Below are 13,502 nucleotides of genomic sequence, written 5' to 3'. Positions count from 1 at the left end.
ATATTGGGTTTAGGTTTATCACAACTTGCAGAAATTTCTGGTTTAAGTGTATGTAATGCAGTTTTAGAATAATAAATATTTTTTTTATTAAAGTAAGTTTATAGTTTACTAAACAGAAACCAAATTAAAGACAACATACTGTGTACTGGAAAGAGGGTGATGCTTTATGCAACACAAAAACTATATTCCACTTTTGTGACAAGTTTCTTCCTATGTGGGAAGTGCAATAATCCCAAAAATACTATTACTGCTGCAGAAAAACTTTTATTTGAAATGCACCTAGAAGAACTGTATAGGGCTAAAGATGGATGTAGCTTAAGCATGCAGGACAGAAAGCAATAAATCAGATGGCATGCCCTATGCCCCTGGACAACTGTGTACCTCATTTCATTAATATAGACAGATAGATGCGACATTGTAGGTGTAGATTAGGCAACACAATTAACACTTGTGGTAATTTATTTGCTAAATGTCAAACAGAAAAAGTAGCCATTTGTCTTGTAATGTCACCAAGCAGTCTTATTCACACTTTGTCTCTTTTCATTGCCTAGGAAGTAAAAATTAAGAGAAAAAAAAAAGGAAACTAACACAGGCAAGTAAGAGAAACAGCAAGGATTATTTTATTTATAATTATAAGGAACCATGTACAATTTTAACATAAATATTGCCATTTGATGTATCAAACCAGAGTTAGCCTTAACACAACTACAAAATGCATCTTACACTGATGTTTCAGTAGTCAGGAAAATAATGTAAATTAATACCGAAACACTGAAGCTGACACCCAGAAAACTTGGTCAAAAGGACCAAGACAGTACTTTAGCTGATCCACTGCTTTTGAAGCTTCAGCCCATGTATTGAAGGGTCTCATCCTGTAATTTCTAATTTATTATTCAGACAAAACATCTCTTCCTTCAATTAGTAAAACCCCACTAACTACCCAGACTGCATATCTAGTTAAACCAGACCACCGCTGGTTTGAGTGCATCACCATTGGCCACTGCTGACTGTTCATAGAAAAGCATTTTCATTCTTCCCTTACAAGAACGCTAATCTCACACAATTAATGCTTCTGTTTGGGTGTGAAAGATGAAAATGAACCAAATTTGATGCATTTACTCACCCCATTAAGACAATCTTAAGTCCCAAAAAGCCAATATTATATAAAAATGCAACATTTACAGAATAAAAACATTTTATATACATATCAAATGTATTGAAATTTGTTTATATAAAAGAATTTTAAAATCCACATGAACAATCCAAGAAACACTTGTCTCTAGATGCCAATTTGCTCCATAAAAGTTGGAGCATTCTCTCCTTTAAGATGGAGAAAGCTCCAGACTCCACAACCCATCAGTCTCAAACAGTGCAGGACCTCTTTCCAGGGAATCAACGGACCTGTAACAGAAAGAAAAAAAAAAAAAGTCATGTTATTAGTCATGTCAAGTTATCAATATATATGTAATAATAAAAATAACTTTCCATCTTCAGATGGAAATTGCAAAAAGTGTATGAGATGTTATTTGTATAATGTGTGCGTTCCATAAACATGTTTTTTCACATTGTCATATTTTTAACAAAGTGTGGGCTCTAGTGTCCAACTGCTAAACTTTCCACTTCCACATGTCGGGAGACGATCATTCCTGGGTGAAACTGCAGCTAGCTTCAGGCTTAGCTCCCTTCACTTTATCCAGCAGTGTTGAAGCAGACACGGGACTCTGCTGGAACTAGAAGAGCTTTGTGGGGTTTACCGCTAAAGCTTATAGCGAAACATTTGCTACTAAAACAGGCAGTTTCTCACAGCGACTTTCTGTGCTCCAGCTCTTAGAAAGGGGCCACGCTGTTCTTTTAACAGACCACGTCTGCACAACTGAGACATAGCTCCCCAAACAAAACGCCAACTTAGAAACAGCAGACTCTAGTATTGAGAGCTTTTGCTGCGCTGTGCTTCCATCGTTAGCAGCAAGCATATCCACAAGCGTGGCAGAACGTTCACAGCAAGTATTTCCCCGCTAGTCATGCACATCCCTAGTTTAAACTTAACTTTAACACCAACACTAACCTTAAAAGCCCTGGTGCGCTGGAGTTGAATTTATCAACTGTGCCTACGCGGTTCTGACAACCTGAGAGGAGAAAAAGAAATGAGATCTGGGACACACAAATGTCTACAAGCACAGTTAGCAACACACATGCAAAATTAACTTTATACTACGAGAAGTATCATGCAACTCAAGCTGAAGGTTTTTTATTATTTTTTGTTCATCAAATGGAATATTTTAACGCTTTGAGTGCAGCTACTCATTTGCATTATTCTACAGTCTACAGAAATACGATGGAAGTATTTAGTGAAATGAACAAAAAAAATTTAGTTTTATTTGAGCAAGAGTTGCATCACAACCATATGATTGTTTTGTGCGGCTAATTTTGCTCGGAATAACTACAGACAGCATCATTTTGTACTTAAAATGGTTTTGATGTGCTTTGATGACTTGCATTACTTAGATGTTTTGCACAGAAAATAAAAGAAATAATAACAATAAAAATCTAATAAATGAGTGTTTGGGTTAGTTTTACCTTCTTGTGGCGATCTTTAGGCTTTTAGAATCCTCTCCTCTGCGATATTTTTCTTTTATAAAAACCAGCCAGCATGACTTTGCATCAAAGTCAAGTAAGATCCCTGCAAGCTTGATTTGGAATACTGTTGAAATTCAGTCATTTCAAGTGGCTGAAGATAACACTGCTCTCTTGAGAGCTTGAAGAGATACACTAGCTAAAGGTTAATGACAATACACGTTAAAGCACTGCATCATTGTCAAGTCAAACATGTATTTGGCAGCACATTACCTCAAGGAATGATGAGCTTTATTTTGCGTTTTGATGGTTGACATTACAAGTGTCATCTAGTTTTGAAAACAGGCGAAGAGGATAAGCTCACTGGCAAAACACTGCTTTTTGGGGGGAGAGAGTGGGGGAGGTTTTAAGATCAAGTTGACGTGTATACATACAGATTATTCAGGAGGACCATTTTCACAAACCGAAGGCATTCCTTTGGTACAACAAAGGCAAAATACCAAGTTTAGATTGATTATAAAGAAACTAGAAACTTTATTGAAACACGAACTGCAGAAAAACATTTTGGGATGCGTTTGGTATCCTATTTAGTCAAAATGTACACAAGTATAATGCATTTTGGAGACGGCACGACTTAAAAGCATACACAATTAGCCTATGGTTATGAACAAAATATTGATCGCTGCAGCCTTCCTTACACACAGCACGGATTGTATTCCTTCAATTACTCAAAAACAAGAATTTGTAATAATTTTGCAAGTTACAGGACGAATTTTAAATATACCAAATTGTGAAAGTTGGCAAAAAGAGGCCTTTACTCTTTGTCAAATGACTTCTACAATATTTTAGGAGATTCTAAATTCCCCACAAGACTAGATTTGCAATGCAACAAGACTTTTGATGCTCATCAAAATACGTCAAGGCTGTATTTGCATTTTTTATCTATAAGCGTTTTAGTGATAGTTAACATCGAGGCATTATGAATAGTTTTTGTCCAGTTATGACTTACTTTTGAAAATGCAGCCTACATGAGTTTTTCGCCACAATCACAGTTAAAGAGCCATTAACTGAAATACCCATCAAACACGAAAATGTCACTAGTTCTTTTGTTAGGTTTATGCCACTAGGAACTTAACTAAAGCAGTAAGTGGAAACAGACAAAAAATAAACTGTGTTCATGTTTATCCCCTCTGACACATCCAACAAAATTTCTACCGAGTTTAAAAAACTAAAATAAAATAAACCATAAAAAAGGAACAAGAGGGAAATTACTTTTCAAAAGTTAGCCAGTTACAATCGGAGACAGTTGCCATAGCAACTCTCAACCAGTAGTCGTTCAGTATCGTCCATATGGATGCTCTCTGTATGATCCTTTCGCCTGTCGTGATGGTGGTGCCTTGCCTCCAGCCCCAGCGCCGGACCATGAGTTATCCCAGTCGTCTTGAGCTACGAAAAAAATGGGGACACAGAAGCAAAAACAAAAAGTGACATTGATTAACTTTTCACTGTGATTCAGGGTCAACTCCTGTGGTGTGCATTTCTGTTCAGACATGTCTACATTCTTACCATAAGGCTCGTATGCTGCTTCCTGGGCTTCACCATGTCCATAATCATAATATTCAGTATCCCTGAGGTCAAAGCAAAGAGAAACACTTAGATTCCCAAATTATATAACCCATATAAGGAGAGTGCCAGATTTTGACTCACGCTGGTGCAGACTGCTGACTGTAATAATTATCATATCCCTCATAGCCGGGCTCAGCATACGGCTCTTCATATGAAGGCTAGGAAAAAAACAAATGACCCATAAGTAATCTAACAAAAGGGAAACAAATGTCCACCCATCTCTGCCTGTTATCTGAAATGTAACTTTAACTTACATAGTCTTCATAAGCATCGGGTTTTTGCTGCGAGCCTGAAGGAGGAACCTGGTGCTGTTGGTGAGACATGGCTCCAGAGGGGAGCATCCTTGGAGCACCCGATGTGGGCGGTCTGGAGCGGGCAGCTGAGCCTCCTCTTGAAGGAGCAGAGGGTGGTCCACCCCTACCAGTTGGTGCCCCTCTTGGAGCGCTGCCTCGACCTGGTCCTCCACGTGGTGCTCCACCACGCATTGCTCCTCGAAGGGCCCCACGGGGCATTCCTCGTCCCCTTAGGAATATTAGATTGTAGAATGAGATTTGTTATTTCAAGGAATGAAAGGAGACTATAGAAGAGTGGAGATGTCACAAAAACATCTGTTAAGCATTATTTAGTTTTTTTTTTCCAGGAGAGAGAATAAAATAGATGGTGCTAAAACATGGCTATTCATGCTCTTACCTTGGTCCACCAGTGCCTGGTGGTCCACCTCTACCTCTTCCAAGACCACCTCGCCCCCTCCCTGAACCATCCTGGGATCCGTTCAGGAAATGGGGATCCATGTATGGGTCCTGCTCACCAGGCTCCTGCAGGTCAGTAAGAGAATAGAAACTTTTGAATATCTGGTATGCAGCTGGGATGCAGAAAGTTTTCCTGGAAACTTACTGGGATAAGGAACTTCTTGACCTCATCCATGGCATGAGCCATGCGCACATAGGCCTCTGGTATGGGTGCTGTAACCTCAATGAATACGTGCAGCTCCATGGCCAGATGGGCATATTTTGCTTCACCACCCTTCCTGAGCTCTTCCTCCTGAGGGACACGAGATATGAAATGAACCTATCTGCACAGAAACACAACCTCTTAGCCATGCTTCAAATGTAACATTTCCAACTAACCTTATTCTTGTCTCTCATGGAGCCTTTTCCAAGAACAGAGATTTTAGCCCCAGTTTCTTCCTGGAGTCTCTTGATGGTGCTACCCTGGGGTCCCAAAAGCTTTCCGACAAAGTTGACCTGAAAGACCATACATTACAGCATGGTTTCACCCAATGCATTGCAGTAGGTTACTTGTATCGCTAAATATGCAGTTTCTAGCACACCTTTGTGCCCATCACCCTTACTGCATTGTTAGACTACAGCAGAACTGTTCATGCAGACACAAGAGCACTGGGCGCATGAGTTCACTAATTCTTCACACAGTGAAGCAAGTGGAAGAGTGTGCTCTATTTAAATACACTGGATCGGTTGGCCACACTTGTTCTCAGTGTGTTCACGCTTTCAGGCACAGAATCAAATAAGTCCTTGCAACATACAGCCATAATGGAACATGAGCTACAACACTAGCAGATTTAGAGAGGAAAAAAAACAGTCATCATACAAGGATTTCCCAAAGGGATTTAAAAAATGGGGCAAATACTTACCCTGGGATATTGCTTGGTAGGAATAAGTACTCGCTCTTTGAGTTTCAGACTCTTGGTTGCAAATAGGTCCAGATAAGTCTCTTTTTCTGGCTCTTTTTTAGTTTCACCCTTCTGAATCCTCTCAATCTCTGCAAACAAGCAACACGTTTTAAATGTAGCATTATCTAGTTGCACAAATGTAAGCATAGTCACTGGACTTGTTCTAAGTGAAATAGGGGTTGCAAGTTTATCAGTTGACTTGTTTATCTCATGCATTTTGGTCACAACCTAAGAGGCCTGGTAGTGTAACATATCCCAAAGCGCCATTGTATAACACTGAAGCGGTTAGCTGTTAAGGATGAACGTCAATCAAATACAACAGTGGCCTTTCTGCTTTGATCAGGGTGATTGAATTTATAGATATATATCTTTTTCAGTGCAAGCCTTACATGTTTTCATTGAAGGGATATTGGCCCACAATCCTCACAACCACGTGTACTGATGCGCTATTGTTCAAGGCCTGTTGATTTGACCACGAATAAAGAAACTAGGCCTCACGCCGAGCCATCGTGAACTAGTTTGATAGCTTAATTTGTTAACAAAACTCATATTACCTGCAGTAATAAGTTTCATGGCGTGTGTGAATGATGAATCCAAGCTGTCCTTTTCTGCTAACAGCTCTGGGAGGTACTTGGAGTCTTCCATTTTGATTTTCTTCTTTGCAGGGCTGGAATTTATGGCGGTCTCACTTTTAGTAGCGTTCGCTTGTCTGCAAAAAATACCGCGAACAAAAAAGCTTTGCTCGTTTTGTTTGCTTTGCCTGCGTAATCAAAACTACAATAAATAACAGCAGCGTCCGGTAGCAATTGACGATCGAGTTTCAAAGCCCGGTCGGTATCTAATGGAGTGAATAGCTGCGCTCTCCTCGGAAGACAAAGGAGAAATGGCGCAGCTGCATTTCAGAGGGTAAGGAGAGAAACGGGAGGAGACAATGACGTCACGTCTAGAGAAAAAACACGCTCTCTTTCCTTATTTCCCGTCCACAGCCACGATTAAACAGGTCCCTTTCATTTGACTCCAGGCTTGATAAGTAAATTCGCTTTGTTGGATTTTAAAAGAATTAAAGCTGATCACAGGCTCTTTCTTAAAATGGGGGAAATAAAAACTTTTTATGTGTCTGCTTTACAGAAAAATGTTTGCTGGAGGATGTGATGGTGATTGTATCATGCCAATAAAAATATGTAGACCATAGCAGGTCATGATTTCCTTTCATATAATTTCATTCTTTAAAAAAAATCTAAATGTAAAAATGTTAAATGTATGCATAAAATTATTAATAAAAAAAACTATTAATTTTATTTTCAAGGTTTTTTCCATATATCCTTTTAGTCCAAAAAAGTGAGTAGGCTGAAGTAGAAATAACTTATCTTAGCCTATCATCCTTATTGTTAATGATTACAAATAAACTATTTTCTGTATATGTGTACTCATTTAATATAAAAGAAAACAATACTTGCCCCCATTTTGTATCAAAGTATTTTTGATAAAAGAAATAAAATTAATATTAGTCAAATAACAGCAACAAAACAACAACAAAAAAGAAAAACCTAAAATATTCACACACACACACATATATATATATGTGTGTGTGTGTGTGTGTGTGTATATATATATGGATACTACGTACCTGAATGAAAAACAAAGCTAATCTTCCAGTATATTCCTGTTTTGAAAACTTTAGAGCAGTTACTCAAACAGAAAGATATACTCAGTAAGGTTGTTGCTAGTCATTCAGACCAACATTCAGTAAATGGAGAGTATAGATGTTCTCAAGATGGCTGTCCTTTTAAAAATAATGAGTTTCTTGCAGGTGAGGAATTAAGACCTTTACATAGATGACTTTAAAATTTCCAATCCTTTAGGGACGTCGTGAAAAAAACAAACTTTGTGGAGTGTATTGGAATTTAGGGAATTTGCTGCCAGTTTGCCAGTCATCACTGAACTCAATTTATCTTGCCTTCCTTTGTAAAAGTGAAGATGTGAAAACATTTGGCTATAAAAAAAATATCTGAGCCTTTCTTGCATAATCTTGTCACATTAGAGGAACAGAGGTTATCCGAGGTACTGTTCAGTGTGTAGTGGCCTACAACCTTGGAGCTCATGGATTAGCTGGACTCATGGAGAGTTTCTCTGGAGATTTTCTGTCACTTTTGTTCTGCTACATGTAGTGAAATTTAGTTACAGGAAGTCAAAGAGGGTGGCTTCAGTCTTAGAACTAGAGAGCTACATCATGCACATGTTCCCCCCAGATCTTGCTCATGACCTGTTTGAGGGGATAGTACCTGTTGAACTTGCTGAATGCTTTGGATTGCTGTTAGCCAAGAAGTACTTTACTTTTGATGGTTTAAATGAGCTAATTCAGTCTTTCCCATACAAGTGGGGGGATAAAGCAAATCGCCCCATTTACTGCCACGTTGTTTCCTAAGTATAAAAAAATATTTGATCACTCTACTAAAAAAACTTGTGTTTTTATTCTATTTGAACTCTGTGTGTGATTTGAGAACCCTCTGAGGCAGTGTTGCCCAACTCTGGTCCTCGAGAGCTACTCTTCTGCAACTTTTAGATGCATCCCTTCCTTCTCCTATGCAGCTGAATCAAATGGCTGGATTCCCTTATTCGCATGCCATTCATCTCTGCAGAGTCCTGGTAACTAATCATTCATTAGATTTAGGTATGTTGGAGAAAGAATTAATCTAACAACAATGAAAACAGCTGTCTTGACAAATAAATTCACATTAAAAGTTTAACTGACAATGACATGAGCCTTAATCAGTGTTTGACAGGTAAAAGGCCATGAAAACTGATAGAAGGTACCAGTCAGCCAGTAAACAATTTAACTCTAGAATGAATTATAGACATTTGTTGGTTTAGTGACAATTACATGAGCCTTACTCAGTTTTTTGCAGGTAAAAACTGCCCTTTTGAGGAGTACTTCCACCTTAAAACGCCATGAGAATTAATGGGAGATACCGGTTGGCCAGTAACCTATTTAATTTAACTCTGTTGAATTAATTGCAGCCATTTTGCAAGTATTGTTACGACCCATCTCGCACAGGTGACAGCTGTAACAAATATATTTATTGTTTTATAGACAATTTAATTAGTCTTAATCAGTTTTTGGCAGGCAAAAACTGCCACTTTGAGGAGTAATTCCACTTTTAAAGGCAATTAGAGGTAATGTGAGGCAGTCATTTTTACAGTATGACTATGAAATAAATCAGGCCAATTAAAGTAGATTTAACAATTTATTTATGAAAAAAACATCGTCATCAGTTTTTAAATAAGTGGAAATTATACTTTGTTTAATAAATGAACACATAAGTCATATTAATTTGACTTTACATTGTAAACGCAAACAAATGTAAGGCAAGCACATAACCAGAAACATAAAGGATCAACATGCCTGAATATTATTTCTGATTATAGCACATTATTAATCTGTTAAAGCACTAAGATGTAGCCAAAAAACATACATTCTTTGTTCAAATGGACATAACGTTACCCATATTTGCATGTAACATGGGTCTTAAGACAAAAGGAACAGCAGCAGAGGCACTGAGACAATCTGAGTGACACAGCTTTGGTAAAATGGTAAATGCTATGTATTTTTATAGCACTTTTACCCAAAGCACTTTACAATATACATCACATTCACCCATTCAAACACTGATGGCAGAAGCTGCCATGCAAGGTGCTCAACCTCGACCCGTCAGGAGCAATTTTGGGTTCAGTGTCTTGCTCAGATGATCAGATGATATCCACCATACACAACTAAAGGCATCTTTAACTTAATGCTACACAGAACAGAAAAAGGGTGGAAATGCTTGTTATCTTCACATTAGGCATGCTGGTTCAACAGTCCCTCATAGAAGTATTGTGTATGTGTGTGTAGGTTCAGACAGCTTGGGAATAGGGGTCAAGGCATGGTTGTTTCAAATATGTTGATGTGTGAGAACTCACAGCAAGTGAGCTGTGGATATGCATAAACTTTTGGTCATTACTGTCTTTAATATGTAATTGATTGCTAACAAGTATGGGTAAATTATTTTTACTCCTTTATCCCCCAGAATGACAACACTTCCACAAAATATTTAAACAGATTTTAATTTAAAGCAACATTAACCATTAAATCAAACCCACAAGAAAAATAAAAACACTGGCTGCTTTATTAACAGTGATTTAGAAGGCACTTACACAAATTTCAAATATGCCATAAGTAATAGCAGTAATAATGATAGAAAATCAAACTGGGCAGACAGTTTTAGTCAAACCCCTCATATCATTCAAAATTCAACATTTTTCTCAAAAATGACTAAAAGTAAACACAAGATATTTCTAAAAAATGTGCTTCCTTCCCATCATTCACTCATTTATATTCAATAATTTTGATATTATCAGTGTTTTGTATTCATATGAGCAATTAAATTAATATTTAAATATATAAGAAGGCCTATAAGTAAACAGTTCACTTATGTCAGAAAATTAATCAGTGTTTTACATGCCTTAAATAGGCTATTTTCTAGTTACATTAAACTAGCAGTTTGAGATACTTTCATTCTTTATAAGTTTCCTCAGATATCAACAATGGCAAATATTTCTGGTTTTTCTTTATCATGGATCTGCATTGCAGAATATGTGATGGCTTTCACCTCAGTTCCCTTAAATGACAAAAGAGAACACAACAGGATAAATAAACTAAAAAACATTTATTAAAAAATGATCATGTTAATGCAGAAAGTCATATCTGTCTCTGACTTACCTGTGGATGCTTGGCCAGAGAGAATTCTTCACCCCACCTTTTTTAAGAAAACAAAGAATCTGATATGAGACGGCAGAAGAAAACACAGTCTAACTCTTAGTTTTCGCTCTTTGGTTACAGAATTCCTTCAAAACTGAAACCAACTCAAAACCCAGTAATCTCTTTAACTGATTACTGAATAATTGCATAAATAATAAATTTTTTAACAGTTTATATCCCTTTAAGATGACCTCAGATATTACAGATGTTACAGGTGTGTAAAACTATATACCCCAGAGCTAGAGGGAAATAAAAAGCTTTTTACTTGTAAACACCTGCAACAATACACAACTAAAAAAAACTCTTTACAGGGCAAATAATCTGCATTTAAACTGCTGAAGTATCAGCAAATAAAGCAAATTGGTAGTGTCAGCATAATAATGCCCCCAAACTCACCCAATGGAGCGAATCCTGAAATGCATTCTGTCAATGTGCAAAACTTTGACCTCCTACAGAAACACATAACACAAGTTTGAGTACAATAATAATGTAATAAATTGTACATACAAGCACATAAAACAGGACTCAAAATGGAATTTGCAGCCTGTTTTGAAGGAGCTGACTATATTGTTAAATGATGAGACAAAAATAACCAACTGATTGAGTTTTAAAGTTAGAATATGTGTAAATTGCAATATAAATCATGTGTGTCAGTCTTTGTATAATCTGCATCAGAAGTCAAAAACATGTTTAAATGGCTTCATTAATACATTAAAAAAGTAGCTAGTAGTAGGTTATTATAGCTGCATTCTGACTGCAGGAACCGTTTTCAGGAACAAGAATCTTTTAAGACAATGGTGGGAAACTCTAACCCTCAAGGGCCACTGTTCTGCAGGTTTTAAATGTTTCCTTGTTACAACACGGCTGATTTAAATTAACAAGAAATTAAGCAGAACTTGATAAGGTGTTGGATCCACTTCATTTTCATCAGATGTGTTGGAGCAGGGAAACATGTAAAACCTGCAGGACAGCAGCCCTCCAAGTTAAGTGTTCTCCACCCATTATTTTGGAGGTCCTTTCTTCAAACCCCTATTACAACCTCAGAATCCAGGGCTTAACCTGAGTTTCAGGGGAGAAACTTCAGGCTTAGGTTCGAATCCCAGCCTGGGGCCCTTTGTCATTCCCCACTCGTTCTGATCTCCTTTCCTATCAAGCTACTGTGAAATAAAGGCCACTAGAAGCTAAAAATACTTACTGAGGACTAAACCCTGTAGAAATGTGTTGCAACAGCACATTTTAAGTAAATGGAGAAATGGAGTTAATGAGCACTTCCTCATGTTTTTAAATAGTGTGAGCTGCAGGGGTTGGGGCAGGCATCAAATCGTCCAGATGCACATTAGCCCCATGAATGAACAGCCTCATTGTTACATCATCTGTATTTTTAATCTATATAATCAAAGCATTTATGAGTAACAGGCAGGGGAAAGTTAAAGTAGGTCTCAAAATCCACTAATAAGAAAGGCCTGTCAATAATACACAGTTATAGAAGCCAAGTGACCAGCATACTCACCCTGGGAACAAAAAAGAGATCTGCACTAAACTTAAATAACCAGTCATCTAAGAAGTGGAAGAGAAGCGACTCCATGTCTTCACCTATTGAAAACAAACAAGTACACAAGGGGTTAAGTAAATTGATCTTGAAATCATATGATGGTATACACGTATACGCCAAACTGTTAAACTAATAACAGGCAAACAAATGTTGATTGTCTGATAATAAACACATCTGTAAGGCAGGACGTTGTGGATAAAATACAAGTTATCACCCACTGAAAGCAGTCAGAGGAGGAAAACACATGAGGCACAGACAAGAGTCATGAAGACCCTAGGATCACTGATGCACTTGGGGGAACAAAAACTAGTCCGCATGGTCCAGTTCCACAGGAATCTCACTGTGGCATTATGCTGGCTGTTATACAAGTATAACTGAAAGGCTTGTAAACAGTGCATTGCAGCTTGCTTCACTGTTGGAAAGCCATGTACCCACACACTGTCACTGACCACATCCACTTCTTCAGTGTATTCTCGGATGGCTGTAGTCAGGTGTAGAAAGATGTGACTGTGGCTTGTGTTGTGTTCTCACCTTCTGATTCTACTTCTACAGTATCAATCGGTTCCACAGTTTCTGTGTCGGTCATATAGCCAAACATCCCCATAGCACACTGCTCAAAGGCTTCCTCCAAAGAGTCTCCCCAGGAGTGAATTCTTGTGAGGAAAAATATGTGTAGATTAATAGGTGACCACTGAACATTAATATTATGAGTCAACTCAAGCAAGATAAACTACTTACTGGACATCTGCTGTATGATCCAGGTCTGAAATAACAAAACACGAGGTGCCATAATGAGTTACTGTTAATGAACTGAACAATCGACCTTTCTTATGCTCTTTTAATATGAAAAGTATATTTAGCACTTGATTTAGATTTAAAAAAAATAATCTAATGATTACATTGCTGTAGCAATAACGTTAAGTCACAGCCAGGAAATATTTAGCACTAAGAAGATCATACTACCATCGATAGCACTAGCTAGCAGTATTTTTACAACTTCAGACTTACATTCGTATTTCTTGTTGATCGGCGGGTATTTAGACTTGATAGCTTTCTGTGCTTCTGTCAGGTCTAGCTGACGGTCGTCCATTATAGCTGTAAGTTTATTCAAACTTTGGATTCCAAAGTTTAAAATGAAGATTTACTCTATTTATACCATGTCGGTGGGCAAGGAAGTAAAACAGGTTGCCGCTCCATTCAAGGTACATCAGTAGGAAGTAGGAATTTGGAATACCAAATAACAAAATTCGATCCACTAGGTA

General features: G+C 37.7%; 2 protein-coding genes across 3 annotated transcripts; both read right to left on the bottom strand.

Annotated features, from left to right (window-relative positions):
* Positions 1-597: 597 nt before the first annotated feature.
* khdrbs1a (KH domain containing, RNA binding, signal transduction associated 1a) lies at positions 598-6,789 on the bottom strand. Of its 2 annotated transcripts, XR_006008652.1 has the most exons (11): positions 6,445-6,789; positions 5,852-5,979; positions 5,328-5,444; positions 5,095-5,241; positions 4,891-5,015; positions 4,455-4,722; positions 4,282-4,358; positions 4,141-4,202; positions 3,847-4,020; positions 2,066-2,126; positions 598-1,401 (listed from the first exon to the last, which is right to left on the bottom strand). XR_006008652.1 is itself a non-coding variant. In XM_041971607.1 (9 exons), the coding sequence occupies exons 1-9, from the start codon at positions 6,533-6,535 to the stop codon at positions 3,911-3,913; spliced, it is 1,125 nt and encodes a 374-aa protein (XP_041827541.1). In that variant the 5' UTR covers positions 6,536-6,789; the 3' UTR covers positions 2,849-3,910. The 2 variants fall into 2 exon arrangements, 1 of the variants encoding a protein (XP_041827541.1); XM_041971607.1 differs by lacking the exons at positions 598-1,401; positions 2,066-2,126 and having other exon boundaries at positions 2,849-4,020.
* A 3,189-nt stretch (positions 6,790-9,978) lies between these two features.
* Positions 9,979-13,443, bottom strand: zbtb8os (zinc finger and BTB domain containing 8 opposite strand). The gene is made up of 7 exons (XM_041972606.1): positions 13,249-13,443; positions 12,979-13,003; positions 12,772-12,893; positions 12,199-12,281; positions 11,085-11,137; positions 10,650-10,686; positions 9,979-10,548 (listed from the first exon to the last, which is right to left on the bottom strand). The coding sequence occupies exons 1-7, from the start codon at positions 13,328-13,330 to the stop codon at positions 10,462-10,464; spliced, it is 489 nt and encodes a 162-aa protein (XP_041828540.1). The 5' UTR covers positions 13,331-13,443; the 3' UTR covers positions 9,979-10,461.
* Between the last annotated feature and the right edge of the window lie 59 nt (positions 13,444-13,502).

This window comes from Melanotaenia boesemani, chromosome 20, assembly GCF_017639745.1.
Source record: "Melanotaenia boesemani isolate fMelBoe1 chromosome 20, fMelBoe1.pri, whole genome shotgun sequence".
Classification (NCBI taxonomy): Eukaryota; Metazoa; Chordata; class Actinopteri; order Atheriniformes; family Melanotaeniidae; genus Melanotaenia; species Melanotaenia boesemani.
Note: the sequence above shows the minus strand (reverse complement) of the source record. Positions and strands in the feature narration are given on the sequence as shown.

Excerpts from the sequence above, each read along its gene's own strand:
- khdrbs1a (XM_041971607.1), bottom strand. The coding sequence starts at position 6,535 with ATGGAAGACTCCAAGTACCTCCCAGAGCTGTTAGCAGAAAAGGACAGC. Across the intron at positions 5,980-6,444 it reads CATGAAACTTATTACTGCAG|AGATTGAGAGGATTCAGAAG; the intron begins GTAATATGAGTT and ends GCTTGTTTGCAG. Across the intron at positions 4,359-4,454 it reads CCGATGCTTATGAAGACTAT|CCTTCATATGAAGAGCCGTA; the intron begins GTAAGTTAAAGT and ends TTTTTTTCCTAG.
- zbtb8os (XM_041972606.1), bottom strand. The coding sequence starts at position 13,330 with ATGGACGACCGTCAGCTAGACCTGACAGAAGCACAGAAAGCTATCAAG. Across the intron at positions 13,004-13,248 it reads GATCAACAAGAAATACGAAT|ACCTGGATCATACAGCAGAT; the intron begins GTAAGTCTGAAG and ends TTGTTATTTCAG. Across the intron at positions 12,894-12,978 it reads GATCATACAGCAGATGTCCA|AATTCACTCCTGGGGAGACT; the intron begins GTAAGTAGTTTA and ends TTTCCTCACAAG.